Source organism: Setaria italica, chromosome IX, assembly GCF_000263155.2.
Source record: "Setaria italica strain Yugu1 chromosome IX, Setaria_italica_v2.0, whole genome shotgun sequence".
NCBI lineage: Eukaryota > Viridiplantae > Streptophyta > Magnoliopsida > Poales > Poaceae > Setaria > Setaria italica.
In genome coordinates this window covers 5914258-5935307 of record NC_028458.1, presented here as the reverse complement: position 1 = coordinate 5935307, position 21050 = coordinate 5914258, and the positions used below count along the sequence as shown (strand labels likewise).

At 48.2% G+C, this 21050-nt stretch overlaps 3 protein-coding genes across 6 annotated transcripts; 2 read left to right on the top strand and 1 right to left on the bottom strand.

Annotated features, from left to right (window-relative positions):
* Positions 1–747: 747 nt before the first annotated feature.
* LOC101755118 lies at positions 748–1775 on the bottom strand. The gene is made up of 2 exons (XM_004981773.4): positions 1197–1775; positions 748–1017 (listed from the first exon to the last, which is right to left on the bottom strand). Exons 1-2 carry the CDS (start codon positions 1673–1675, stop codon positions 996–998), a joined length of 501 nt encoding a protein of 166 aa, XP_004981830.1. The 5' UTR covers positions 1676–1775; the 3' UTR covers positions 748–995.
* A 900-nt stretch (positions 1776–2675) lies between these two features.
* Positions 2676–5059, top strand: LOC101754707 (DNA repair protein XRCC4). Its single transcript, XM_004981772.3, has 4 exons — positions 2676–3057; positions 3781–3909; positions 4091–4213; positions 4502–5059. Exons 1-4 carry the CDS (start codon positions 2734–2736, stop codon positions 4769–4771), a joined length of 846 nt encoding a protein of 281 aa, XP_004981829.1. The 5' UTR covers positions 2676–2733; the 3' UTR covers positions 4772–5059.
* A 220-nt stretch (positions 5060–5279) lies between these two features.
* On the top strand, positions 5280–13443 carry LOC101753784 (transcription factor BHLH148-like). Of its 4 annotated transcripts, none has more exons than XR_002675774.1 (6): positions 5280–5455; positions 6064–6165; positions 6313–6417; positions 11260–12163; positions 12324–12482; positions 13022–13064. XR_002675774.1 is itself a non-coding variant. In XM_022823010.1 (6 exons), the coding sequence occupies exons 3-6, from the start codon at positions 6143–6145 to the stop codon at positions 13190–13192; spliced, it is 1203 nt and encodes a 400-aa protein (XP_022678745.1). In that variant the 5' UTR covers positions 5284–5455; positions 5543–5668; positions 6064–6142; the 3' UTR covers positions 13193–13443. The 4 variants fall into 4 exon arrangements, 3 of the variants coding, with proteins under 3 accessions (XP_022678746.1, XP_022678745.1, XP_022678744.1); XM_022823010.1 differs by lacking the exon at positions 12324–12482 and adding an exon at positions 5543–5668 and having other exon boundaries at positions 5284–5455; positions 13022–13443; XM_022823011.1 differs by lacking the exon at positions 13022–13064 and having other exon boundaries at positions 12324–12878.
* Positions 13444–21050: the final 7607 nt, after the last annotated feature.

The window sequence follows — 21050 nt, the reverse complement described above, 5'->3', positions numbered from 1 at the left end:
CAGATCATGTCCATGTCTTGACAAGTCACTCTACTACACTGATTGAAGCATGCTCCTTGTACCGGATTGCTAGTATATAGTCGTTTTCGTTTCACTAAGTTTCTCTTGTCTCTTGGTTCTATTTGGTCCTTCCGTCATGTGCTTCTTTCTCAACATCTAGAGCTAGCTGCTGCTGGTGGTGGTGGTTTTGCATGCACACTTGGGATGTCCTGTGTCTACCTTCTCTGTTGACTGCACGTACCTGGTGAATTATCCTCACCAGAATTCTTTGCATCACTATCCACGGTGTCAGATAGATCTTGGCTCGGTAAGTACTGGTACCTCAGGATTAGACAAACCTCACCATTATAATGAACTTATCAAGTTTTTTTTGAAAAGGAACTTCTCAAGTTTAGTTACACCTGAAACAGGTGCTCAAGGCGACTGCAAGGTTCAGACTTGTCATGTAACAGTGGTCCTGATCTTGCAACATTATCCCCTGCGCATGCCAATCATGCAAGTGATTTTTCTCAATCACATCTCTCACCGTCCTCTCTATTTCAGACCGGTCATATGGTTCCCCGATGCCATCTCTCTTTATAGGCCAGTCACAAGGGGCACGAGGATTTCATGGGTATTAAATCCTATGACATATCAGCAAAACGGCTGATTTGGCAGGTTAATTATGAGGAGAAAAGAAAGGAGAGTTTCATTTGAGGATGTTATAGTTTCATTGCAAGACACATTTGATCATAACTCCACGTAAAAATTAAATGATGCAGACTGTCTATGAAACTGTTCAATGAAACTATACACTATATATTGAGAGTGACAGTTTCGTTCCATTGGAAAAATGACATGACAGTCTTGGTAACAGAAATTATACACTAAGACTGGCATTAGATCACTTGATGCCATCTCCATTTTCTCTATCTCAGCTGGTTGGGATTCAGACTGGCAGCGGCTAGCATCGCTCAGGCGCTGCTTGTTCTCTTCTGGGTGCTCCTTGAGCTGCCTCATTCTGTAGACTTTCCACTCCTGTTACATAAAAAAGAACTTTTGTACATACTAGATTTGCATAGAGGAATTCCAACTCCCAAGATAAATAAATGTATATAAACCCGATGCATAAGGGAAATTGAACTCAGATTAAAGCAGAGTAGAAAAAAAGAGAAATCACTGCGCTTTTATTTTTGCTAGGAACCAGGTCAACTTACATCAGAAATCGTTGCACAATCCTAGCTATCTCGAAGCTAGTAGCTACCTTCCGATCGGCACCTTGGCGACTCGGCACCCAGTGCAAAGCATCCCTTGTTCGACGCAGCAACTGCCGCGAGCTCACGAACCCTGGCTTCTTGGCCACCACCGCATGCTCGGCGACGGTCAGCCTCGCGGTGAAGCCGTAAATCCCGTACCGGTAGAAGGATCTGAGGAGGCGTGGCTCGCCGGAGTCAGTCAGAGTGCTCGGCAGGAAAGACTCGTGCCAACGACGGTGCGCATCTTCGTCGGCCATGGCGTCGGCGTTCTGTGGCTTCCGGAGGTAGACGATGTAGGTTCGGTACCTGGCGTGTGGTCGGCTTCGACTACTCATCACGGAGGAGGAATACACGGATGCGGCAGGGAGGAGGATGGCCGCCGTGAGAGCCGCCGCTAGCAGCACAGCACCGGCACCCTTCTTCTTCTTGACAAGCGCCATGGGGAAGTGATGTGGAGAAGCTCTCCTCCAGTCCTCCCGTATGTCTAGTTTGGATCTGGTGTTTATACAAGAAAGAAGAAGGCAAGCACAAATCAAATACGTTTCCATGTCATTTATTTGTTGCTACCTCATTTTTTGGCTGCAAAGCAATTAATGAAGAAGATACCAGATGTAATCTCCAATACTAAATCTATCCTTAACTAGAACCCACACCATCTTGATTCTTGAATGAGCTAGCTACCCTGTACATTTTGTTTCTTTCTTTTATTTCCATCTTCTGGATGACAAGCGTATAATTCGGATCAGCGTTTCTCCAACTTAAACGCATTTGGCAAAAGTCAAACAGAGGAACGATTAGCGGGCTGAGATCACCAGTGAGAGGAGGAGCATGGATCTGAACTGAATACACTTAAGAATACTCAACACTGTAGAATGCTCACTGCAACATGTCTAACACAAATTACGGTCAACAGAGAAACAATAGCAACAGGCGACTATCGACTGTCAAGTGTCAACCAAGGATGCAGTATTTTTGCCATGCCTCATATAAGATAACAGTAAAAAGAAAATAACAGGTTGCTTTCTTAACACCAGCATCTTGTTGCTTCAGAACTCGCACATCCCAGAAGCTCAAGCTGCAATGAGAAATAGTCGATTTCAGGATAAGTAAATGCTTTGTCAGACTGAAACAGCACTTGAACATTTAAACTTCACAATTTCAGGTCAGGAACAGTGGTTGCTCATTCCTGGTTCATTCGGTAGGCTACAGTATCATTCGGGTGTGCAACATTGAATCTTATGTTTTGCAGCAACAAATAAACCTTACATTCTAAAGTTTCTTTCAACATTTTCTGGTAGTTGGATACGTAGAATATTTTTTATGTTCCAGAAATGTTTACCTATATACACAATGGCAGTTGACTCATTCACAGACAAGCGAGAATGGCTAGTTTCCCGCGTGGCCGCGTGGCGCATCTCTTGAACCCGCGATCTGAGTTCTAGACACATTGCATCATCGGACGGTCCAAAAGAAACCTCCCACTTCGGGCTCGACGACCATGGCAGCGACGACCCCCGCGGCGGCGCCGAGGCACAGCTGCGCGAAGCTGTCGGTGGCGGTGGAGGACCCCAAGGCGGCGGCGGCGGCGGGCGGCGGCGCGGTGTTCGTCAGGGCCACGTGGCTCCCCACCCGCTTCTCCCTCGCCGTCACGGACGGCGCCGGCGCCTGGGTCGCCGACGCCTCCGACGCCGAGGTCCGCCTCCGCGCCGAGCAGTGGGACCAGCCCGTGGCCGAGTACCTCGCCCTCGCCGATCGCTACCTCGCCTTTCACCAGCCCGACTCCACCTACTCCTTCCACGACGCCGGCAAGGGAAATCGCAGGGTCAGTTCGTTCCCCTCCGTTTAACCAATTCATCTTCCTTCCCCGTCCACTGAACTGGCCCATTCCATGGGTACATATAGGAGTCATTGAGTCAACTGAATAAGTAGGTTTACTGATTTTAGAGCAACTTGGAACTGCTCTGTTCGATTTCATTTCAGGTGCACGGTTATGTTTGACCCTCGTTTAGGTCAATTTGCCCATACGTTTGAGGATTTTGGTCTTTCCGATGTGAATTTGCTGAGAGGGCACTTAATTTAAGTTGCCCCTTCTATCTACAATTTTGGATTTGGAGCTTTCAAGGGACCTACCAATCTGTTCTGAAATTCGTATGCGTGTACACTTGACAGTTCTTCAGAAAACGAAAGTTATAAATATTGTTGGATTAAAGGGCGACTGAATGCTGATTTGGTAGTACCTGTAAGGCCATGTTCTGATAAACCCCTTCAGACCTAGCTCCAGGATTGATGTACTTCCTTCACATCTGATTGTTTGGAGCTAGGCTTAGTAATTAGTCGAGCTGTCACTGTTACAAGTTACTCACAGTAGGGATAAGTAAGGTTGCTAACCTTTTTATTGGTCTTACCATCTTGAATACGAAATGCACTGCGCTTGAGTTGATTTAGGCTTATATGGTTATTATGCACCTATTATCTTCCATCTTATGGAAACTCCACATCCTTGCTTCTTGGATTTTCGCTGAAAACTTGTTTTCTTGTTTCATAGCTATCATGGACTTTTGAAAAACAAGGTACCAAACTGGAATGGCGTTGGAAGCTGCAGCCATCACCTAATGCGCAGCAAACTATATCTGAGATTCTGGATTTTCTTATGGATGCAAATATCCGCTTGAGTGTATGTCCCTTTGCTTTATCTCATCCATTTCTGACTACTTGCAATTATGAAAAATCTTGATAAGCTATAGTTATGTTGAATTTAAAGAGATCTGCAGTGCGAATTGTTTGTCAAGGTGCAGTCACGAAATTACTAAACAACTTTACTTCTTTTTTACTAAGGTGTTATATTTCTTATTTAGGAAGAGGTTGTTAGGAAAACGCAATCCTTCGACAAGTTGAAACAAGAAGCTGAGAAGTGCTTGCAACAAAGTGAAAGATTTAATAATGAGAAGGCTGAATTTGAACAGGCCACCTTTTCAAAGGTATAGTTCCTTCTAATGTTGCAGATCATAGTTTCTTATGCAGTTCCTTACTAAATTCAAATAGTTGATGTGTACCCTAGGTCCTTTTGCTTTGATGCACACTATTTTTATAGAAAGCCCTTGTTGCTGGGCCTCACATTTTCACAATCTGACATTTCTGCTCTTTTTGTGCTGATGTTTAGACGCCAATTCTTCTCTCATTCAGTTCTAACTGATTAGGACTATGGAAAGCTATATTTTGTAGGCTAACATATTTGTGCATCACTCACTATTTTTGTGTTTCTCTAGTTTGTGGCTGTCTTGAATTCGAAGAAAACCAAGCTCAGACAGCTCAGGGACAAAGTTGCTGAACTCGAATCAGCTGACAAGCCTCCAAAGGAGGAGGAAGAGGAGAACTCGACAGACCGAACAGAGCAGTTCGAGGGAGGAAGCGACAAAGAGGCAAGCGTCAACGATGAACCCTCCGAGACTGGCAGCGGCGATCATCATAGCTCTCCTGAGAAATCTGCAGCCACCTCCCAAGGAAGGGGGAGAGGTCGCAAGAGAGCAAAAAAATAGAATGACTTAGCTAGCGCTAACTGCTAAAGTGCTGGACTAACAATAGTGGGACCTACTTGGAAAAACGTTGAGCATTGTGTATCTTTCATATATTCTCATTTGCTTCATTTCCTCGAGCATGTGTCTGTCATGTACCTTGTGAAGTCCATCTGGAGGACTGGAGCTGACCTCTGGTCTATCATGCCAAAGTAGCTGGAAATGTTCTTCACGTGTTTTTGGCAAGAGGAAAGTACCAAAAGTGAAGGTGCCTGCTGTAGTTAATCAATGGAGAATATTTGCATTCCATCACATGTGTTTTGTCCCGTGCCACGCGTTTTCCCTGCATTTCTGCTCCGTTTGCTCTCAGTCTATACTAAATAATTCTTCCAGGTTTTCATGTGCCCCTCTCAGACGTATTTTCTTGGAAAAAAAAGAGACAGGAGGAGGAGGAATGTTTGACCACGTGTTATTCATGCATTTTGAGGGCGAGGCAGTAAGCTTCCGGAGTCAAATATTCAGAGTCCTCCTAGCGTGCTGGCTGTTGGACCAAATAAACTTCAGCAATCCACGCGGCAAAACATTTCCTGCTGTTGACCACCACCTTCTCCCCCACAATCCTCGCAGGCAGACGGGGAGGAAGCATGGCTGGAGAGCAAGCGGGGAAGCAAGGGGGAGACACGAACGCTGTCAGGAAACGGAGCTGAGGTAAGAACTGCTTGCTGATCTGATGTAATGCGATTCGTTGGTGCGGCTTTTTCCTCCGGGAGCTCTGATTTGGTTGCTGAATTGCAGTTTTCTCAGTGGATTTTGCCTTGTTTTCTCGGCTCTGTGTGTGCGTTTCCAGTGGCTTTGTGCTTGAGGACCTTATTTTTCGGGGTGCCAATTCTGCTTGGGACGAGGAGCTGGATTTTGTTCTCGGTTAGTTCAGCACTTCAGCTTGAGCCGAACACTCGGCGAGGCATATGTTTTGCTCATGAAACGGGTTGATTGTTTGTGGTATGTTAATCGGATTTTCATGATTTTTTTGGTGAGATGAAGTGAAAGTATTTTCTCGCACTGCTGATTCCCGTCCCCAAATTGGCAGCTGAGCCTCGTGCTTGAGTATAAGGGTAGTTCGATTCTCTGCATCGGAAGTTACAGGTCTCCAGATTCCAGACATATTTCCTTCAGGCCGTAGACTGACATCCGTTTGCCATGGCTTCGCCTTTCTGTTTCATGAAACCTTGGGTTGTTCTTTTCTGTGATGCATACATTCAATTTCACTTGGGAAAGGCCTTTTAATTCGAATTTGTATGGTTTTCCTTTGAAAACAGTGCAAGGAGTGGAGATGGGTGAAACTCTGCTGAGGAATTCACAGCTTGAGGTTGTTCTTGGAGCTGGAGTTGCTGCTGGATGCCTGGATCCATCATGTTCGGGTACGTATTCTACTCTGACACCGACTGCGTTAGCTTCTTCTCTCAGTAATTTTTGCATTACCTTCTTTTCCTATGATGCGAAATTTCCAATTTCTTTAGTAACGAGAACCTTATAATTCGTATCTTTATGGTATTCCATGGGAACAGTGGAAGAAGAAGAGGTGGAGATCAGGAGATGGGTGAAACTCTGATGAGGAATTCAGAACTTGAGACTGTTGTTGGGGCTGGAATTGCTGGGTCCTTCGTTTTCAGGTATTCTACCAAATTCTGATGGCGTTGCCTTCTTTTCCTGGGGTCGGAGTTGTTGGGGATCCATCTTATCTTGTGCTTGATTGGTTGTGCTGTGTCTGGTGCTATCTTACGTATTCCTTGGTCATTCATTCGTTCTGTTTCGTCACGATCCTCACGCTTTTTAGAGGGAAACTGATTCCCATTTGGCATCGCGATTCGCACATTTCGCAAACGGGGCTCCTCGTCTTGTGCTCTGAACTAACCGTCCATGGCCGTGCTCTTCGCACACGATGGAGTAGGGTTGCATAATTAGCGTGGCCAATGATAGATGGCACGGCTGTCACGTTAGGCTCATTTTGGCGCCTGATCAAACCAAAGGCATCCCTCTAGAGTCTGAATTTTCCTGCTCTGGTATTCCGTTCCGTGTCCTGCAGGCTGGAGATTGTGATTGAGTTAACCTTCCCTGTGATCTCTGCCCCATCTGAACCACGCTGACTTAGTCCTGCAAATATCATCTGTGCAGATGGATTCATGAACCTAGTGCGATGAGTACACAGCGGCTTGTGACAGTGCCAACTTCTTTTTGGCAGTGCCCCTTGGTTGCTTCGCAGATTCTGCTCCTCAAGACGCCAATCAAGTAGTATCCATCTCTGGTTTATGCAGCACAATCTAGGGTCTAGGGACCATGTTCTTGTGCAAACACGAGCCGTTGAGTAGTGATGATCATGGATCATCCGTGATCTTTGGTGGGACTGAAAATGAAGCCCAGCCGTTGGCGCAGCTCTTGAGTCTTGTGTCGCACCGCACTGAATCTGGCGATTTTCCGCACGCATACTTGGCTACCTGATGCTGAAAATTTTCCACTGGTGGCCTACTTTGCCCGTAATAAAGTTCTGCCCTCCCACGGTTCTTCTTTGTTTAAAGTTATGTTGATTGACCAGACAAAATTAAAGTTATCCAGGTATAGTTTTTTTTTTCATTAGATTTTTTCCATAATGTTATATTTTCACTATAATGTGTGGAGAAAATAATGATCAAAGCATGCCTAGATAACATCGATACTGTCAAATGAAAAGTAATGGAGAGATGTCTATGGTAGTCTCTCCATTTTAAGGTTGTTTAATAGGAAAAAGTCCAGATAACTACCTAAGTTTTTTTTTCTGATCCCAGATAAACCCTTGAAGGCTTGAACTATAAAACCGTATATTTAATCCCCTCATTTTCCAAAACTAGACCACTTTTCAGTTTTCACCTTTTGCTTTGAATCAAAACCACCAGAGAACCAATTTTGATTTTAGAGCAAAAGGTGAAAAGTGGTTCTTTTTTTTAATGAGGTGGATAAATAGACGGATTTAGAGGGTTATTTGGACTCATGGCAAACTTGGGAGCACAATTTGAGCCCTGTATTTTCCCCCCTTTTTGAGTGTCCCATAGTCTATTATAGTGCTTTAACTTGGACCAAAGTTGAGTTCTTGAATTTCATATATATGCCACTTGGACAAAATAATAATGGACCAGAGTGCTTATGCCGGCATCCTTTCACTTCTCTACACTTTATTTTCATTGTCTGTCTGTCTCTTCCCAACTCGAAACAACTGACCTTGGCCAACATCTAGTTTCTCCAAGTTCAAAATTGGACGAGCCGGACTCACTCCGCTCCCACCTGAGACCTGTTTCTTTTCCCCAGTATCATCTCCATGCACTCCTCACGCGGCTTCTTTTAGCCACCAAACCTAAACCTCCACTTTCACCTAGTAGCCACAAAAGCCCATTGATTCTAGTCTTCCACTTATGCTCAAAGTATCCAAGTTTACGACTAACATGCACATAAGGTCTATTTGGTATAGCTCTAGCGGCTCACAAGCGACATTTGTTTGCTAAAATAAAATTATCAATTTTTTACATTTTATCTTCAAATAAAACATCCTTAATTAAAGAGCTCAAGATGAGCAGCTCTAAAAATTACTTGGAGCTTGAGAAGCAACTGAGTGAGACCAAGGCCCCATAATTCCATTGCGCACATCATGCAAGGGCTCCCTGCCTCCAGATGAGCCCTCCATTAAACCGAGGACATAGGTGTCCAGAACAAGAACATGCTCTCAAATGTCACCACCACCTGCAACCGCAAGTCTGCAAGGCTGCAACTCTGAGTCACCCGGTCGACCGTGTATAATAAGATAGTTTCAAGCTTAACTCTGCATGGAGACATCCACGATACAACTACTTCATGGTCAATGAAGTATTGGAGGTGCTGGCAAAACCATAGCGTAGGCAACAACAATGGTGGCCGGATGCAATAATGCCCATGAGAGGAGAAGGCGAGGAGAATTATTGAAGGCAGGATACTCACTTTTGTTCGATTCGTAAATTATAAAAGCCATTACAGTGAAATTGGTGGCTCATATTGTTCACGGGTCGAGAGTGAGTAGTATTGAACTTTAGGATACCTCCGTATTCTCTACTGTAGTGTATCTCAAGAGCTTAGTTACAAATGGGATGTTGGGAAGCTGAACCTCTGAGTGGAATATTTAGAGAGTTTGCTAGATCTATGGTGACTCAATTTTTACTACGCCCAAAAAAAAGGAATAAGTTTAGAGGGGAAAAAATGTGGACTGGAGGCAATTTACAGTTAACATATATACATCCACAATTAACCACTGTTGCTTTGTTCCATCACATATGCATCACTTTCACTCACGTGGTTGATTTGCAAATTGCATGAGTAGGTAAATGGGCTAGACGAAACCACCCATCACCTCACGCTAGGAAAACAACTCCACTAAACGTTACAAAACACAAGGAGGCTATCACGCGGAACACGCTGGAGATTAAACCAGCAAGTTAATTAGTTGACATAGTTGACATGTATACCATATTCCATTAACAACGGTTGCTTTGTTCCAATCACCCATGCATCGCTTTCACAAATGTGGAGTGTATCTGCAAACTGCAAGGTGCATGTACATGTGCTGTTTCTCACACACAACTTAGGGGATTTTGAATTCAAGGTGCTAAACTTTAACAGTGTCGCATCGGATGTTCAGATGCTAATTAGGAGAATTAGACATGAGCTAATTATAAAACTAATTGCAGAATCATGTACTAATTTGCGAGACGAATCTATTAAGCCTAATTAATCCATCATTAGCAAATGGTTATTGTAGCACCACATTGTGAAATCATGAACTAATTAGGCTTAATAGATTCGTCTCGCGAATTACACTCCATCCGTGCAATTTGTTTTATAATTAACATATATTTAATACTCCTAATTAGCATTCAAACATCCGATGTGACGGATGTTAAACTTTAACATCCTGGAAACAAACAGGCCCTAGTACTACACTTTACCAAAAGATACACGAGGAGAGGAGGTTATCAACGGGGGCACGCGGAACCTGGAATATTTGGAACCACCAACGACCACACCATGACTATGCTTAGACCTTGAATAATGAACACGTATAAACTGCACTGTCACCCTCCATCCACATGCCACAATAATAAAATTAATTAACACAACGTTTCTAATTAAGGCACATCGTATAATTATTTAATTCGTAATAGCTGCATGAAGAATTTTTGGAAGCTTCCGTGTCGCCGTAAACGTGTCCACGGCAGGAGGGAGCAAGAAGCGAGTAGAGAAGATTATGCAGTCAAGGAGCAGTCTTTACTCGTCATTTCCCTCTTCAAACATCCACACGCACGTACGCATGCTATCTCGCGCACGGAGTCATTGGTCTCGCCACCGTGTGGCATCTGTGAGGTACATACGGACACACGGTGGCTCTCGTCCTGTTCAATGTACTCGCTGCTTGAATTTTTTAGTTTGCCACCTGGAGAAATGTAGTTTTATATATCTTCCGCGTGCTGCATGTGTATGTGCTCAACATGCAAATATGATAAACTTTGTTGACTGGTTGTTAATTAGAGTGGCAGTGCATGCGTTGAACTTGAACATATCCTGCCGTGCACATGCTACAGTTTATTCCACAGAAATGCGTACCTTAGTTACGTACTGTTCATACTAGAAAGAGCCATTACTCTTGAATTAACTTGGAATGCCAGCATATTATCCTGGTTTCAGTGTTTCGGCTGCGACAGTTTATTCACTGCTAAAACCATTGGCATGGAAATTATATTTATTCATTTCATCTAAATGGTTTATCACTTATCAATATAGCAGTTTGTGAGCAGAGCGAATTTTCAACTAGATAATGATTTATTCATGTGCTCAGTTCAAAATGATGTCTGAAAACTATAGTACTGATACTTTAAATTAAGTTTAAATTGTAAATGGTAAGTTTCTGCAATAATACATATTTATTTGATTTTTTAGGCCAACCACAATTTTATGTTTTTCGAATTGCTTGCTTATGAAATTCTTATAGGAAACAATCAATATCACAGTGTAACAAATTACAAGGTCCCTTTTTTTCGAAAAAAACAAGGTCCATTTATTTCGGACCTGCAGTAGAAAATATTTCTTATTCGAAAATAGCAGTTCTTGTGGGGTGCCAGCCGCAAATACAGCACAGGCTAGAGATTTCCATGTGGACCCCTACGTGGAACCTTCTGATCCGTCTCCTCATCCGACGTGTGCGCCTCCTGACCCCACCTCCTAAACCAAAGCGCGTCGCCGCAGGCCAGCACGTGCTCTTTTCCCGCCCCCTCGAGAGAATTTAGCAATTGCGAAATCCCAGGTTTGACCTTTCCTTCACCTCGTCCCCGCGGGCCCCATCCATCCTCTCCTCTCTCACACGCACACGCTGCGCCTCAAGCTCAACACGCTAATTTGACCACGTGACCGTAATCCACCTCCCTCACCGGTGCCTATTTAACCCCGCGTCCCAACACTTCCAGGCAAGCAACCCGCTCTCCCCCACTCCGTGTCTCACCTCCCTCTCCCTCGATCGCAACCCCCGCAGCCACTGCGCCGGCGACAGGGAAGCCGAGTGACCGAGCCAGTGGAGCTGTAGTGATCAGGCCGGAAATGCAGATGGACTCCTACTTCTACGCCGGCTGCTTCCACGACGAGGTCCCGTTCTACCCGCACGGCGCTGCGCCGCCCTCCCCGGAGCTGCCCTTCGGCCTCATTGCCTCGCCGGGGGAGCCGGAGCCGCCCTTCGCGCCGACGGCCGCCGCGTTACAGAACCAGAACTACTCCGTGTCCGGGCCGGAGCTGCTGCTGCAGTCCATGGGAGCGGGAGCGACGCACGTGAGCGGCGGGGACGCGCACGTGCACACGCAGGTGTTCGACGACACGCTGAGCGGCAGGATGGGCGGTGGCCTTGATCAGGATCAGACAATGGGGGAGGAGGGGGAGGACGAGCCGCGGCAGCAGCGGCGGCAGGAGCCGGCGGGCGCCACCGTGGAGAGCAGCCGCGGGTTCCGGCACATGATGCGGGAGCGGCAGCGGCGGGAGAAGCTGAGCCAGAGCTACGCCGACCTCTACGCCATGGTCGCCGCCCGGTCCAAGGGGGACAAGAACTCCATCGTGCAGTCGGCGGCGATCTACATCCACGAGCTCAGGGGCGCCCGCGAGCAGCTCCGGCGGCGGAACGAGGAGCTCAAGGCGAGGATCCTCGGCCACGACGCGGGGCGGCAGTGCGTCAAGGTGCAGTTCGAGGTCGACGAGCCCGCGTCGGCGGTCGACTCCATGATCAGCGCGCTCCGGCGCCTCAAGGGCATGGACGTCAGGGCCAGGGGCATCCGGTCCACCATGTCCGGACGCAGGCTGTGGACGGAGATGAATGTCGAGACCACGGTGAGCGCTCTGACAGCTTGTTTCAGTCGTCGGATTTCCCGAGGCTTGTTCGTAGTAATTCACATGTCGAAAAAATCGGAAAACTTGCCATTCGAGAAATCGAAAATTATTCTGAACTCGTTCGCCAGCTCTGCTGACAATAGCTGGTCCGGTCATTTAGGTTGGAAAAAGGATGCACAAGCAGTTGAGTGGCCTACGACAACAACTTGATGAACTGGTTAAATCATCAGCGTCGAGTTGACAGCTACAAATGAAAGGCCGGTAGTATAAAACACAGCCATTAGCACAGTGGTCAACTATGTCAAAACCGCTGCTTCAGGTGTTCCTTTCTCTGAATACATCGTCAGGGAAAAAAAATATCCTCACCTGTTTCCCTCAAAAACAAATCCTGACCTGCTTCCAAGCATTATAGAATCTGCAACAAGCAGTCTAATATTCTAGTAATCAATATGCAGCCGTTTGTAGTTCAATTAACCTTCAGCTGTCAAATCAAACAGCCCACAAAAAAATAGCCCAGCCCCTTTTATATACCTTCACCAACACCAGCATGGCAATTGTCAATGCCTCTTTCCATCAACCGAAAAAAAAACAGAGAAAATAGCCAGTGCCTCTCCTATCTGAATAAACAGCATCTCATCAGTGTCAACCTTATCATTTGCGTTAACTGAGTAGTAATCATAAATGGATCAATCATGATATACCCGCTTGTTGATTTTTTTTCTCCTTTTTTTGAGCAACTTTTTTTCTCCCAAATGGGGTACGCAAATTGCCACCACTTTTTTTTTTTTGAGAACGCCAATTGCCTCCACTTGTTACTCGATGGAACACCCCAACTAACCACGCGGTTCCTGTTCGCAGATTGCGGCCGGCGAAGTGGAAAAGGCCGTGGAGGAGGCCCTGATGCAGGAAGTGGAGAGGAAGCAGCCTGCTGAGGCTGGAAGTGGCGGCCCAGGCTTTCCAGGAACCAGCAGCAGCGGCGGCAGGGGGTGGGGCCCACAGGCGTCGTCGCACGTGCAGAACGTGTTTTGACTTTGGGACTCAATCCTCCTCCTCTCTCAAAGGCAGCAAGCCGTATTTGTTCATTCTTTCACGCAATGGTGCAGAGTGAAGAATCGCCACGTGCCGATAGCTACCCCCCTGGCCCTGGATCCGTTTCTTGCCAAAGTTTGGAGGTGCCAAATTACTGTTACAGCACTGTAGCACACTGTAGCGTTTCGTTTGTATTTGTGAATTATTGTCCAAACATTGACTAATTAGGCTCAAAAGATTCGCCTCGCAAAGTACAACAAAACTGTGCAATTAGTTTTTAATTTCATCTACATTTAGTACTCCATGCATGTACCGTAAGTTTAATGTGATGGGGAATCTTCTTTTTGCATAGTACTAAAGTTGGAAGTTGGGGGTGAACTAAATAAGGGCTTTGTTTAGTACAAATCGATGTCGTTTCGGAGTTTATCCCAACTTCCAAGAGGGCTTTTCTTTTCAGCACGTGAGAAATTGTAGCTAGCTATTTGCCTATTGTCAGTTTGTCGCAAAGAGACGGAAAGAGACGTGCTGGCAGTGAGGACTTGTGCTGGGAGGGAGGGGTCAAGTGGGGCCGGAGGAAGCGGGCGAGAAAAGAGGTCAAGAATCAAGAGGCCGGGCACGTTTTGGTCGTGCCGTGTGCGTCGTATGATCCTGACACGGGGCGGCAGCCGGCGTGCCGCCCTTAGTTTGGTTCTTACACGTCGCGTTCACGTGTGCGTAGTATACTCTGGTACAGTGGTGCATAGTTTATCTTGTGGCTTTCAGCCGGAGCTTAGCGATCGGCGTCCAGGGTCACCAGCCGGCCGTCATGATTAGATTGACCCCAAAGAAAAATGTTGGTCCGGTTTACTTCCAGGAAATTTCACCCGGGTTAGCCGATTGGAATTGGGTTGTGGATTTACTTTAATCTGCTCGAGTGACGTCGCTGCCGTACGAGCTTATCCTCTGTCCCATCGATGGAGCTAATCATAGCTCATTTTCTCCGAGAAATCACAGAATTCAACGCACGATCCACAGCCGCCAGGGATGGCATTCGGGCTGCGAGTTTGAAACCCGGCGAGTGCGGAGGCGGATTTGATTTCTCCCCCGCGGGGCTGCGGGTTCGGGGCCCCGAAATGGGTCGGGGCGGGATTGGGTTTTGATTTACCCCGCCGACATCCACACACCTCAAAGTTAGATCAAGCCAACAGCCCACAAGCATGAAGAATACTCAGCGCTCAGCCAACGAAGCCAACGAGGCCGGCCCATAATGCCCGCCGCTCCTCCCTCTTTACTTCAACACACAAAGCTCCGGCCCACAACACCCGCCGCTCCTCCCTCTTTACTTCTCTGCGCCGCCCGCCAACCGCCTCTACGTCTGCGCCCGCTGCTCCTCCCTCTGTCCCCACACCGCTCCCTCCCTCTCTTCCCGCGCCGCCGGCCGCTCCTCCCTCTCTTCTCTGCATCGTCTGCCGGTCGCCTCTGCACCCGCCGCTCCACTCCTCCCTATCTCCTTGCGCCACCGGCTGCTCCTCCCTCTCTCCCCGCGCCGCCAGCTGCTCCCTCTCTTCGTGGCGGGATGGAGAGCATTTCGCGACAGCCGGCTAGGAGGAGGGTGTGGTGGCGCTGGTAGAGGTGAGGGGTAGTGGCAGTGCTGGCAAAAAGCAGAGGTGAGGAGCTCGGGGTTCGCAGTCCCCGTCAGGTTTCAAGGTCCCACGAGGTTTAGGGGCGGGTGCAAATTTTTACTCGAAATGAGGTTCAGGGTCGGGTCAGATTTTATTCTCAAATTTCCACCAACCCCGCCCCGCCCCGATGCCATCCTAACAGCCACGCACACAGCAGGCTGACCCACAGGCCCCACATGGCAGGCTGGCGCTGGCACGCGGTGTAGCTTAAGTTGGGCTTGGTGGGCACCCGTTTCACGCTTTGCTCGACATCTTGAGCGGGCCGACTTGGGTCGCAGATCTTGCTTGCCTCGTACAAACGGACTGCATGGGCCATGTTGCATCTCAGACGACGCTAAGCTTGCGATCCATTTGATCACGAAATTTGAGGTAAACTGGGTCGCATATCTTGATGGACTGAGAATTTTGTGAGGCGGAACTCGATCAAAAGCACAGACACATGCACTGCAAATCTGTCAGTCAGAGTGTCAGACTACAACCAAACCACCATTGTGTGTGTGAGTGCGGTCTGCGGACTGCAGCGATCAAGGGAAGTATGAGGTATTATTCGCTGAATCGCAAGACCAAACAACCATTGTACGGGTGAGATTTTCTTGCAGTCTCTGCACAAAACTATAGAGATGGATGCAACCATGCATTAAACTCCATGAACATCTAAATGGGCAGGGCTGGAGCTTCATTATGGCTATAGGTGGCCATAACCCCCTGGTTTAGGAACTTTCCTTGAGAAAACTGAAAAATTCACCGGAAATACAGTAACAAAAGCATCAATTCTAGTGTGCATTCGTGCAACCCTCTCTCATTTTCGTCCTCCTTTTGCCTGGCTAGGAATTTTTAATAATTAAGAGGAACACGTATCTACTCAGATCGTTTTAGTTGTTCACTTGTTCTATATCAAGCATTCTCAATTTTGATTATGTTTATAGAAAATATGGCAGCATCTACAACATTGAATTTGTTTAGTTAAATCCACTATGAATTAAAATAGATGTTAATATATTCTAATTAACTTAGCAGGGTCACACACCCCGCCTCTTACATAAAAAAATATATATTCTATCTTAGGATAAAATAAAAGGATCTATACTTTGGAACAGAGTGAGTAGCTAGCGAAAACACTAAGCTGTAGCCAACATATGTACACGAACGACATGATAACCTATCGAACGAGGCATGCAAACCAGCAGACAAGAACACACCTCCCCGGACCGCACTTACGTACGAAGAAAGGCCCCCAACCTAACCTCGTACAGTGGCCTGAAACACTCCGTTCTCCCCTCCCTCAATTGCACACTCCCATGCCGGCACGTACAATCCATCGCAAGTTTCAGATTCGAGATCAGACCACACTAACACTTGCACCTTGTTACGCCGGCCGGCCGGCCGGCCTCCAAGTGCCGCGTGAGTTGGCCCATACACATATGCTGATATGCCCCAGCATATACGATGCATCAACGACTGAAGAAATTCTCGCGTCCGATCGAGATTCCCGCGTCACGCAGCAACACCAACGAACAACCTCACCGGAGAGCCGAAAAGTAGAAGACCCAGAGGAGAAGAAGAAGAAGACCGGTGGAAAAGGCATGTGAAAGCCGGAGAGAGAGAGAGAGAGAGAGAGAGATTCACTGATTCAGTGACTTAAAGCCTCGGCCAATCTCGACCGGGCCCTCCTTTTCTTTTCGTTCCAAGTGGAAGACATGATGCGGGCAGGGGATCAAGCCACGCGCGCCCGGCCGGCCGGTGGCTCGTGGCTGGCCGTGGCCGGCCTTTCCGCGGGGCGGCGACGGCGACAGCGTTCGGCCAGGGCCAGATAAAGCTATAGAGGCTTCGGCGGGCTCAGTCAGATAGGCATAGGCACCATGCTCTCACGACAACGGCATCATTCCTTCTCGGCTCGGCTAGCTGCTTTATGATCGGCTAGGCGTAGCTTCTGGCCATCGATCCTTTGTGATCATGGTGTTCGACTTCGTTGGATCCATGGAAAAGGCAACGCAAGCAACTAAGCAAGCTATAGCTCAGTTTGTCGATCGCTGCTGCGTGACGCTAGTCAATCGAGCCGCGCTGGAAAGTTTCCGGTAAAGCGCCACTACGGCGTACGCAGCGCACCATATGTCTCCCGCGTGCTCCGATCGCGCATGGATCGGATAGCGTCGTCGCGCGTGAGTGAGTGCGTGCGTGCGCGCGCTAGTGGGAAAAATCCGTGGCGCGTTGCGAATTCTCGACCGATACTGCACTTGCGCCTGTCTCCCCGTCCGCTGATCAGTGGCAGAGTGCAACGCCATAAGCTCTGCAGAATTACCACAAGATCCTCTCTCCTTTTCTTTTCTTTTTGGAGCTAGCGTAAGCTTTGCGTGTGTGTTGCTATGGATCTTTTGTTTAGGCTGAACACGGTAGTATATGACAGCAGAAAAAACATATGTGGTCAGCAGCTGTAGCAGGTCTCTGAATCTCTGATATTTTCTTCGAATTCTCCGGTGTGCATGGCGTTCGAACGGTGGGAGGGGACGTACGGCCGTTGGCACGCCGGGCCGGCCCGGTCAAGGCCTCATGAGGGCTGGAGCGAGCGGCGGCACGCAACCGCGCGGCGCGTTGTCGAAAGGACGCCGCTGATCCGAAAGCATACGTAACACAGTTCTGACCGGCTTTTCGCACCCCCATCGACTCCTCGTTCGAGACGATACGAAACGCAACCACGCGTGTGCAGTTGGCGCGCGTGCGTCCATGCGACCAGCGTGGCGGGACATGTTGCGTCAGGATCGAGCACAGAACGAAGGGTTGTGCATGCATGGATCGTGGCTACTTTGTCGTGTGACCGAAAGGAGAAAAGAGCTGGAACAAAACAAGCTTGGCTTTGGCTGCGCCGACTAGCGCGCGCGCGCGCGGCTTTGGCTTCGCTTGGGGCGTGTGCGTCCAAGGCCGGGACTGTGCCGGGGTCTCGGAGACCGTGACGTGACAAACTGATGACCCGCGCGATCGATCGAGAACGACCGGGGCCGGGCTGGTTCACGTCCACGGATCCGGAGAAGGACTTCAAGCCTTTATTATTTTTTTTTGAAAGAAGACTTCAAGCCTTTATTAGCATCCCCGACAAGCTGCATCTCTTGGGCTAGTTACGTGCAAGACTACTCGTGTACTGCATACGAAGGTACCAAGACTGAGACACGTCCGGAAGAATTGGCCGATCCGGATTGTAGCAGACCAGAACGTCAACGAATCAGCATTCCTGCCGACATGCCCATCGTTGCTGGGAAACTATGATTGGCACTGGGACAAATCATACCCAAATCCAAGTATATAGAGCCTGTTCGCTTCTTGCCGTTGTACTGTAGCTGCGGCTGCAGCTCCATCAACACCATCTCAGCCAAACAGGTTAATATTATCCAATCCTCATCCTCCCTATTCTTACCCATATCCAATGGATAATTAATTTTGTACCAGATATTATGTATATTTAATGGATAAATTGTACCCTCTCAGTACCGTACCCTCTACATTTCTAATGAGTATATCCTCTCCATTTAAGATGGGTATGGATTTGAGTATGTGTTATGGGTACCCAGCAACATGCCTATAGCAAACTATATGTCAAGCACAGTAGGCGTGGCCCGTGAGATTCTCTAAAAATATGTGCATGTTTTATCGGTTTAAACTGGTGATGAAACGAGTCAAAGCTATTGTTGAGAGTAATCATGAGAATCAGACTTATTGGAGGACCTGTCAGGTGGCACCATCTTCGTATCAGAGTCGTAGCATTGAGCCATTGACATGTAGTATTAAGTTGTAGGGGCTTGAGTGCAATTTCGCCGTGAATAATTAATTATCCGCTAGCGTGGACGCTCACTCACAGTCACACTGTATCAGGACGAACCGGGCCATGCAGCATCGCCATCATCCCGCGGTGTTTCAGAGAACACGATGATTATCCATTCATGGCCGTATTAGCAGTACACAGTAGGGAGAGGCCATAATAATTAGGGGGTTGGAGGGGATCATCATCATCGCAGCTAGCCCGCCACTTGTTCCTGATCCAAAGATGACGACGACGATCGCACGTGCACGCTGCTGGGTGGTGGCTGCCGAGCTGTTGTTGGGTAGCGCCAACTATCATTAGGGGGCGTACTTTAAGCTCATCTTCCTCCTTGTTGTCACAGCCCATCACAGTAAGCCCTGTAGGTACGGTGCGTAGGTGAATACCTGAACATATGCTTTTGCATGGTATCGACCCCATGAATGTAGGTGAAGTAGTCATGTATGTTAATCGTTTTTGGTTGTACAAATGGCATTTTTCTGGCACTGTCTTTTTTGGCTTCAAGCTATTATTACCGCCAGGTGGATTTTGCTTTTTCTCAAGTATTCCTACAGGTTAAGATTTAGCTAGATGTTAATTTTAAGGTGATAAAATATATAGTAAACTCCCACCAACTCAAAGGATCCTGTAAATTTCCTCTTCAAAGTAGTTTTTTTTTTTTGCCCCCGCATTATTAACACTTGTTCTATGCAATGTCCACTAACTTAAAATAATTAGGACGGTTTACACTCGTCATCTAACGATTGGTACGACGTCCGACAATCCCTGAAAGCCTTCTTCGCAATGATGAGAAAAGCCGGGATAAAATATTTGCCGCGCCAAAATCCTTTCTGCACAAGATCGAATTAAGTTGTTGGAGGGAACCTAGAACGAAAACCTTCTTTAATTTTTCTCATATACACATGCCCTACACGTATGTTCGTGCCGCAAATCGATCGGATAATGCTGCCGTATCATGCGTAGCCTTTTCCTCAGGACTAATCTTGCCACGACACTTGGGATTCTACCTAAGCGCGATCTCGGTACACTTCCGAAGAAAAACAATATCCTCAACGAACTAAAGTGTTCCGGCTTAGGAAAAGAGAGAATATATAAAGTCATCGTCGTGAGTAGTGACTTGTGAGTTTGCCCTAGATTTTTTCGGAAAAAAATATATAGTCACCTGTGAGTGTTCCTAACAAAATATATGGCGACCCGTGACCGTGAGTGGAGCAGCCTCCCCTGCTTCGTTTCTAGAAAAAAAAAATAAAGTATGTCATCGTGTGGGTAGTGACTTGTGAGTTTGCCCTAGAATTTTTCGAAAAAAAATAGTGGCTTGTGAGTGTGTTCGTAACAAAAAAATATTGCGACCCGTGAGTGGAGCACCCTCCCCTGCTTCGTTTCTAGACGGGCGCGCGGGCGGGACCAGCCCGACCGGAGCTCGTCAACTTGTGCTGGTCTAGTCGGAAGACGGCGGTGGGCACGGGCACGGCCGCGCGGCGCCTGCGCGCGCGTGCGCCCGGGGCAGCCAAACGAGGGAGGGTGGCCACGGTGGGGCCCGTCTGGCGGTGAGCGTGGTGGAGGGGAGGGGGTGGACCCGCACGCGGCTCGAAGCACTGCCCGGCCGGGTCGGCGTTGGGCCCACGGCTCCTTTGTCTTGTACGTGTTGCGCGGTCATTCGCGCGGTAACTCTCCAACGGCTTCAGGGGTGGAGGCGCGGATCTTCTGCGGAGGCTTGCCTCGCGGGTTAGGCTTTTTAAACGGCTACGGCTAAGCCGCTAAGGTTAGATTGGGGAAAGCTAAATCTCGAGTGTTTCATCCCACCCTCACACTTGAATTTTTCTCTTCCCATCTATTCTCCTTCTTCTCTACCTCCAGCAAGCCTTTAGGGTTGGGGGTTTCGAGGGACGGGTGCTTACCGGTGTACGACAGACTTAGAGGGAACTCTGGGCGGCAGGTAGCGGGAGAGACGGCGGTGATGGACCTCCGGTTGAGCAGTAGAGGTAGCGGGACGTCAAGCTCCAACTAGTTCGTTGCGGCAATGGAGTGCGGCGGCGGTACACCGCCGGAGCTGGCCGGGTAGCCGGTGGTGGCGGGGGAGCATGGCCGGACTTGGTGAAGAAGATGCTGGGGTGGGTGAAGCTCGGAGAGGATAAGCGCCGAGCGGCGGATTTGGTAGCGGGGATACCGCCGGAGCCAGGCAGGGTGCCGGTGGCGTGCGGGGGCGAGCGCGCACCGCGTGCAGGCCGGCGGCGCGTTGGGTCGGAGGGGGGGACTCGGGTTGTGCGGTTTGATGGATGAGGAAGATGAAGAGATAAGGTGGAGTGAGGTACATTCGATCCGAGGCGTCCATATGATATTCGAGGGTCAAAAAATCGAGTGCTGCGAGGAGATGCAACACTCGCCCACC

Bases quoted from the DNA above. Each gene is read 5' to 3' on its own strand.
- LOC101755118 (XM_004981773.4), bottom strand. From the start codon at position 1,675: ATGGCGCTTGTCAAGAAGAAGAAGGGTGCCGGTGCTGTGCTGCTAGCG. The intron at 1,018-1,196 runs GTAAGTTGACCT...TTTATGTAACAG, and splicing joins ATTGTGCAACGATTTCTGAT to GAGTGGAAAGTCTACAGAAT.
- LOC101754707 (XM_004981772.3), top strand. From the start codon at position 2,734: ATGGCAGCGACGACCCCCGCGGCGGCGCCGAGGCACAGCTGCGCGAAG. The intron at 3,058-3,780 runs GTCAGTTCGTTC...CTTGTTTCATAG, and splicing joins CCGGCAAGGGAAATCGCAGG to CTATCATGGACTTTTGAAAA. The intron at 4,214-4,501 runs GTATAGTTCCTT...GTGTTTCTCTAG, and splicing joins AACAGGCCACCTTTTCAAAG to TTTGTGGCTGTCTTGAATTC.
- LOC101753784 (XM_022823009.1), top strand. From the start codon at position 6,143: ATGCCTGGATCCATCATGTTCGG. The intron at 6,418-11,259 runs GTATTCTACCAA...CAACACTTCCAG, and splicing joins GCTGGGTCCTTCGTTTTCAG to GCAAGCAACCCGCTCTCCCC. The intron at 12,164-13,021 runs GTGAGCGCTCTG...TCCTGTTCGCAG, and splicing joins AGATGAATGTCGAGACCACG to ATTGCGGCCGGCGAAGTGGA.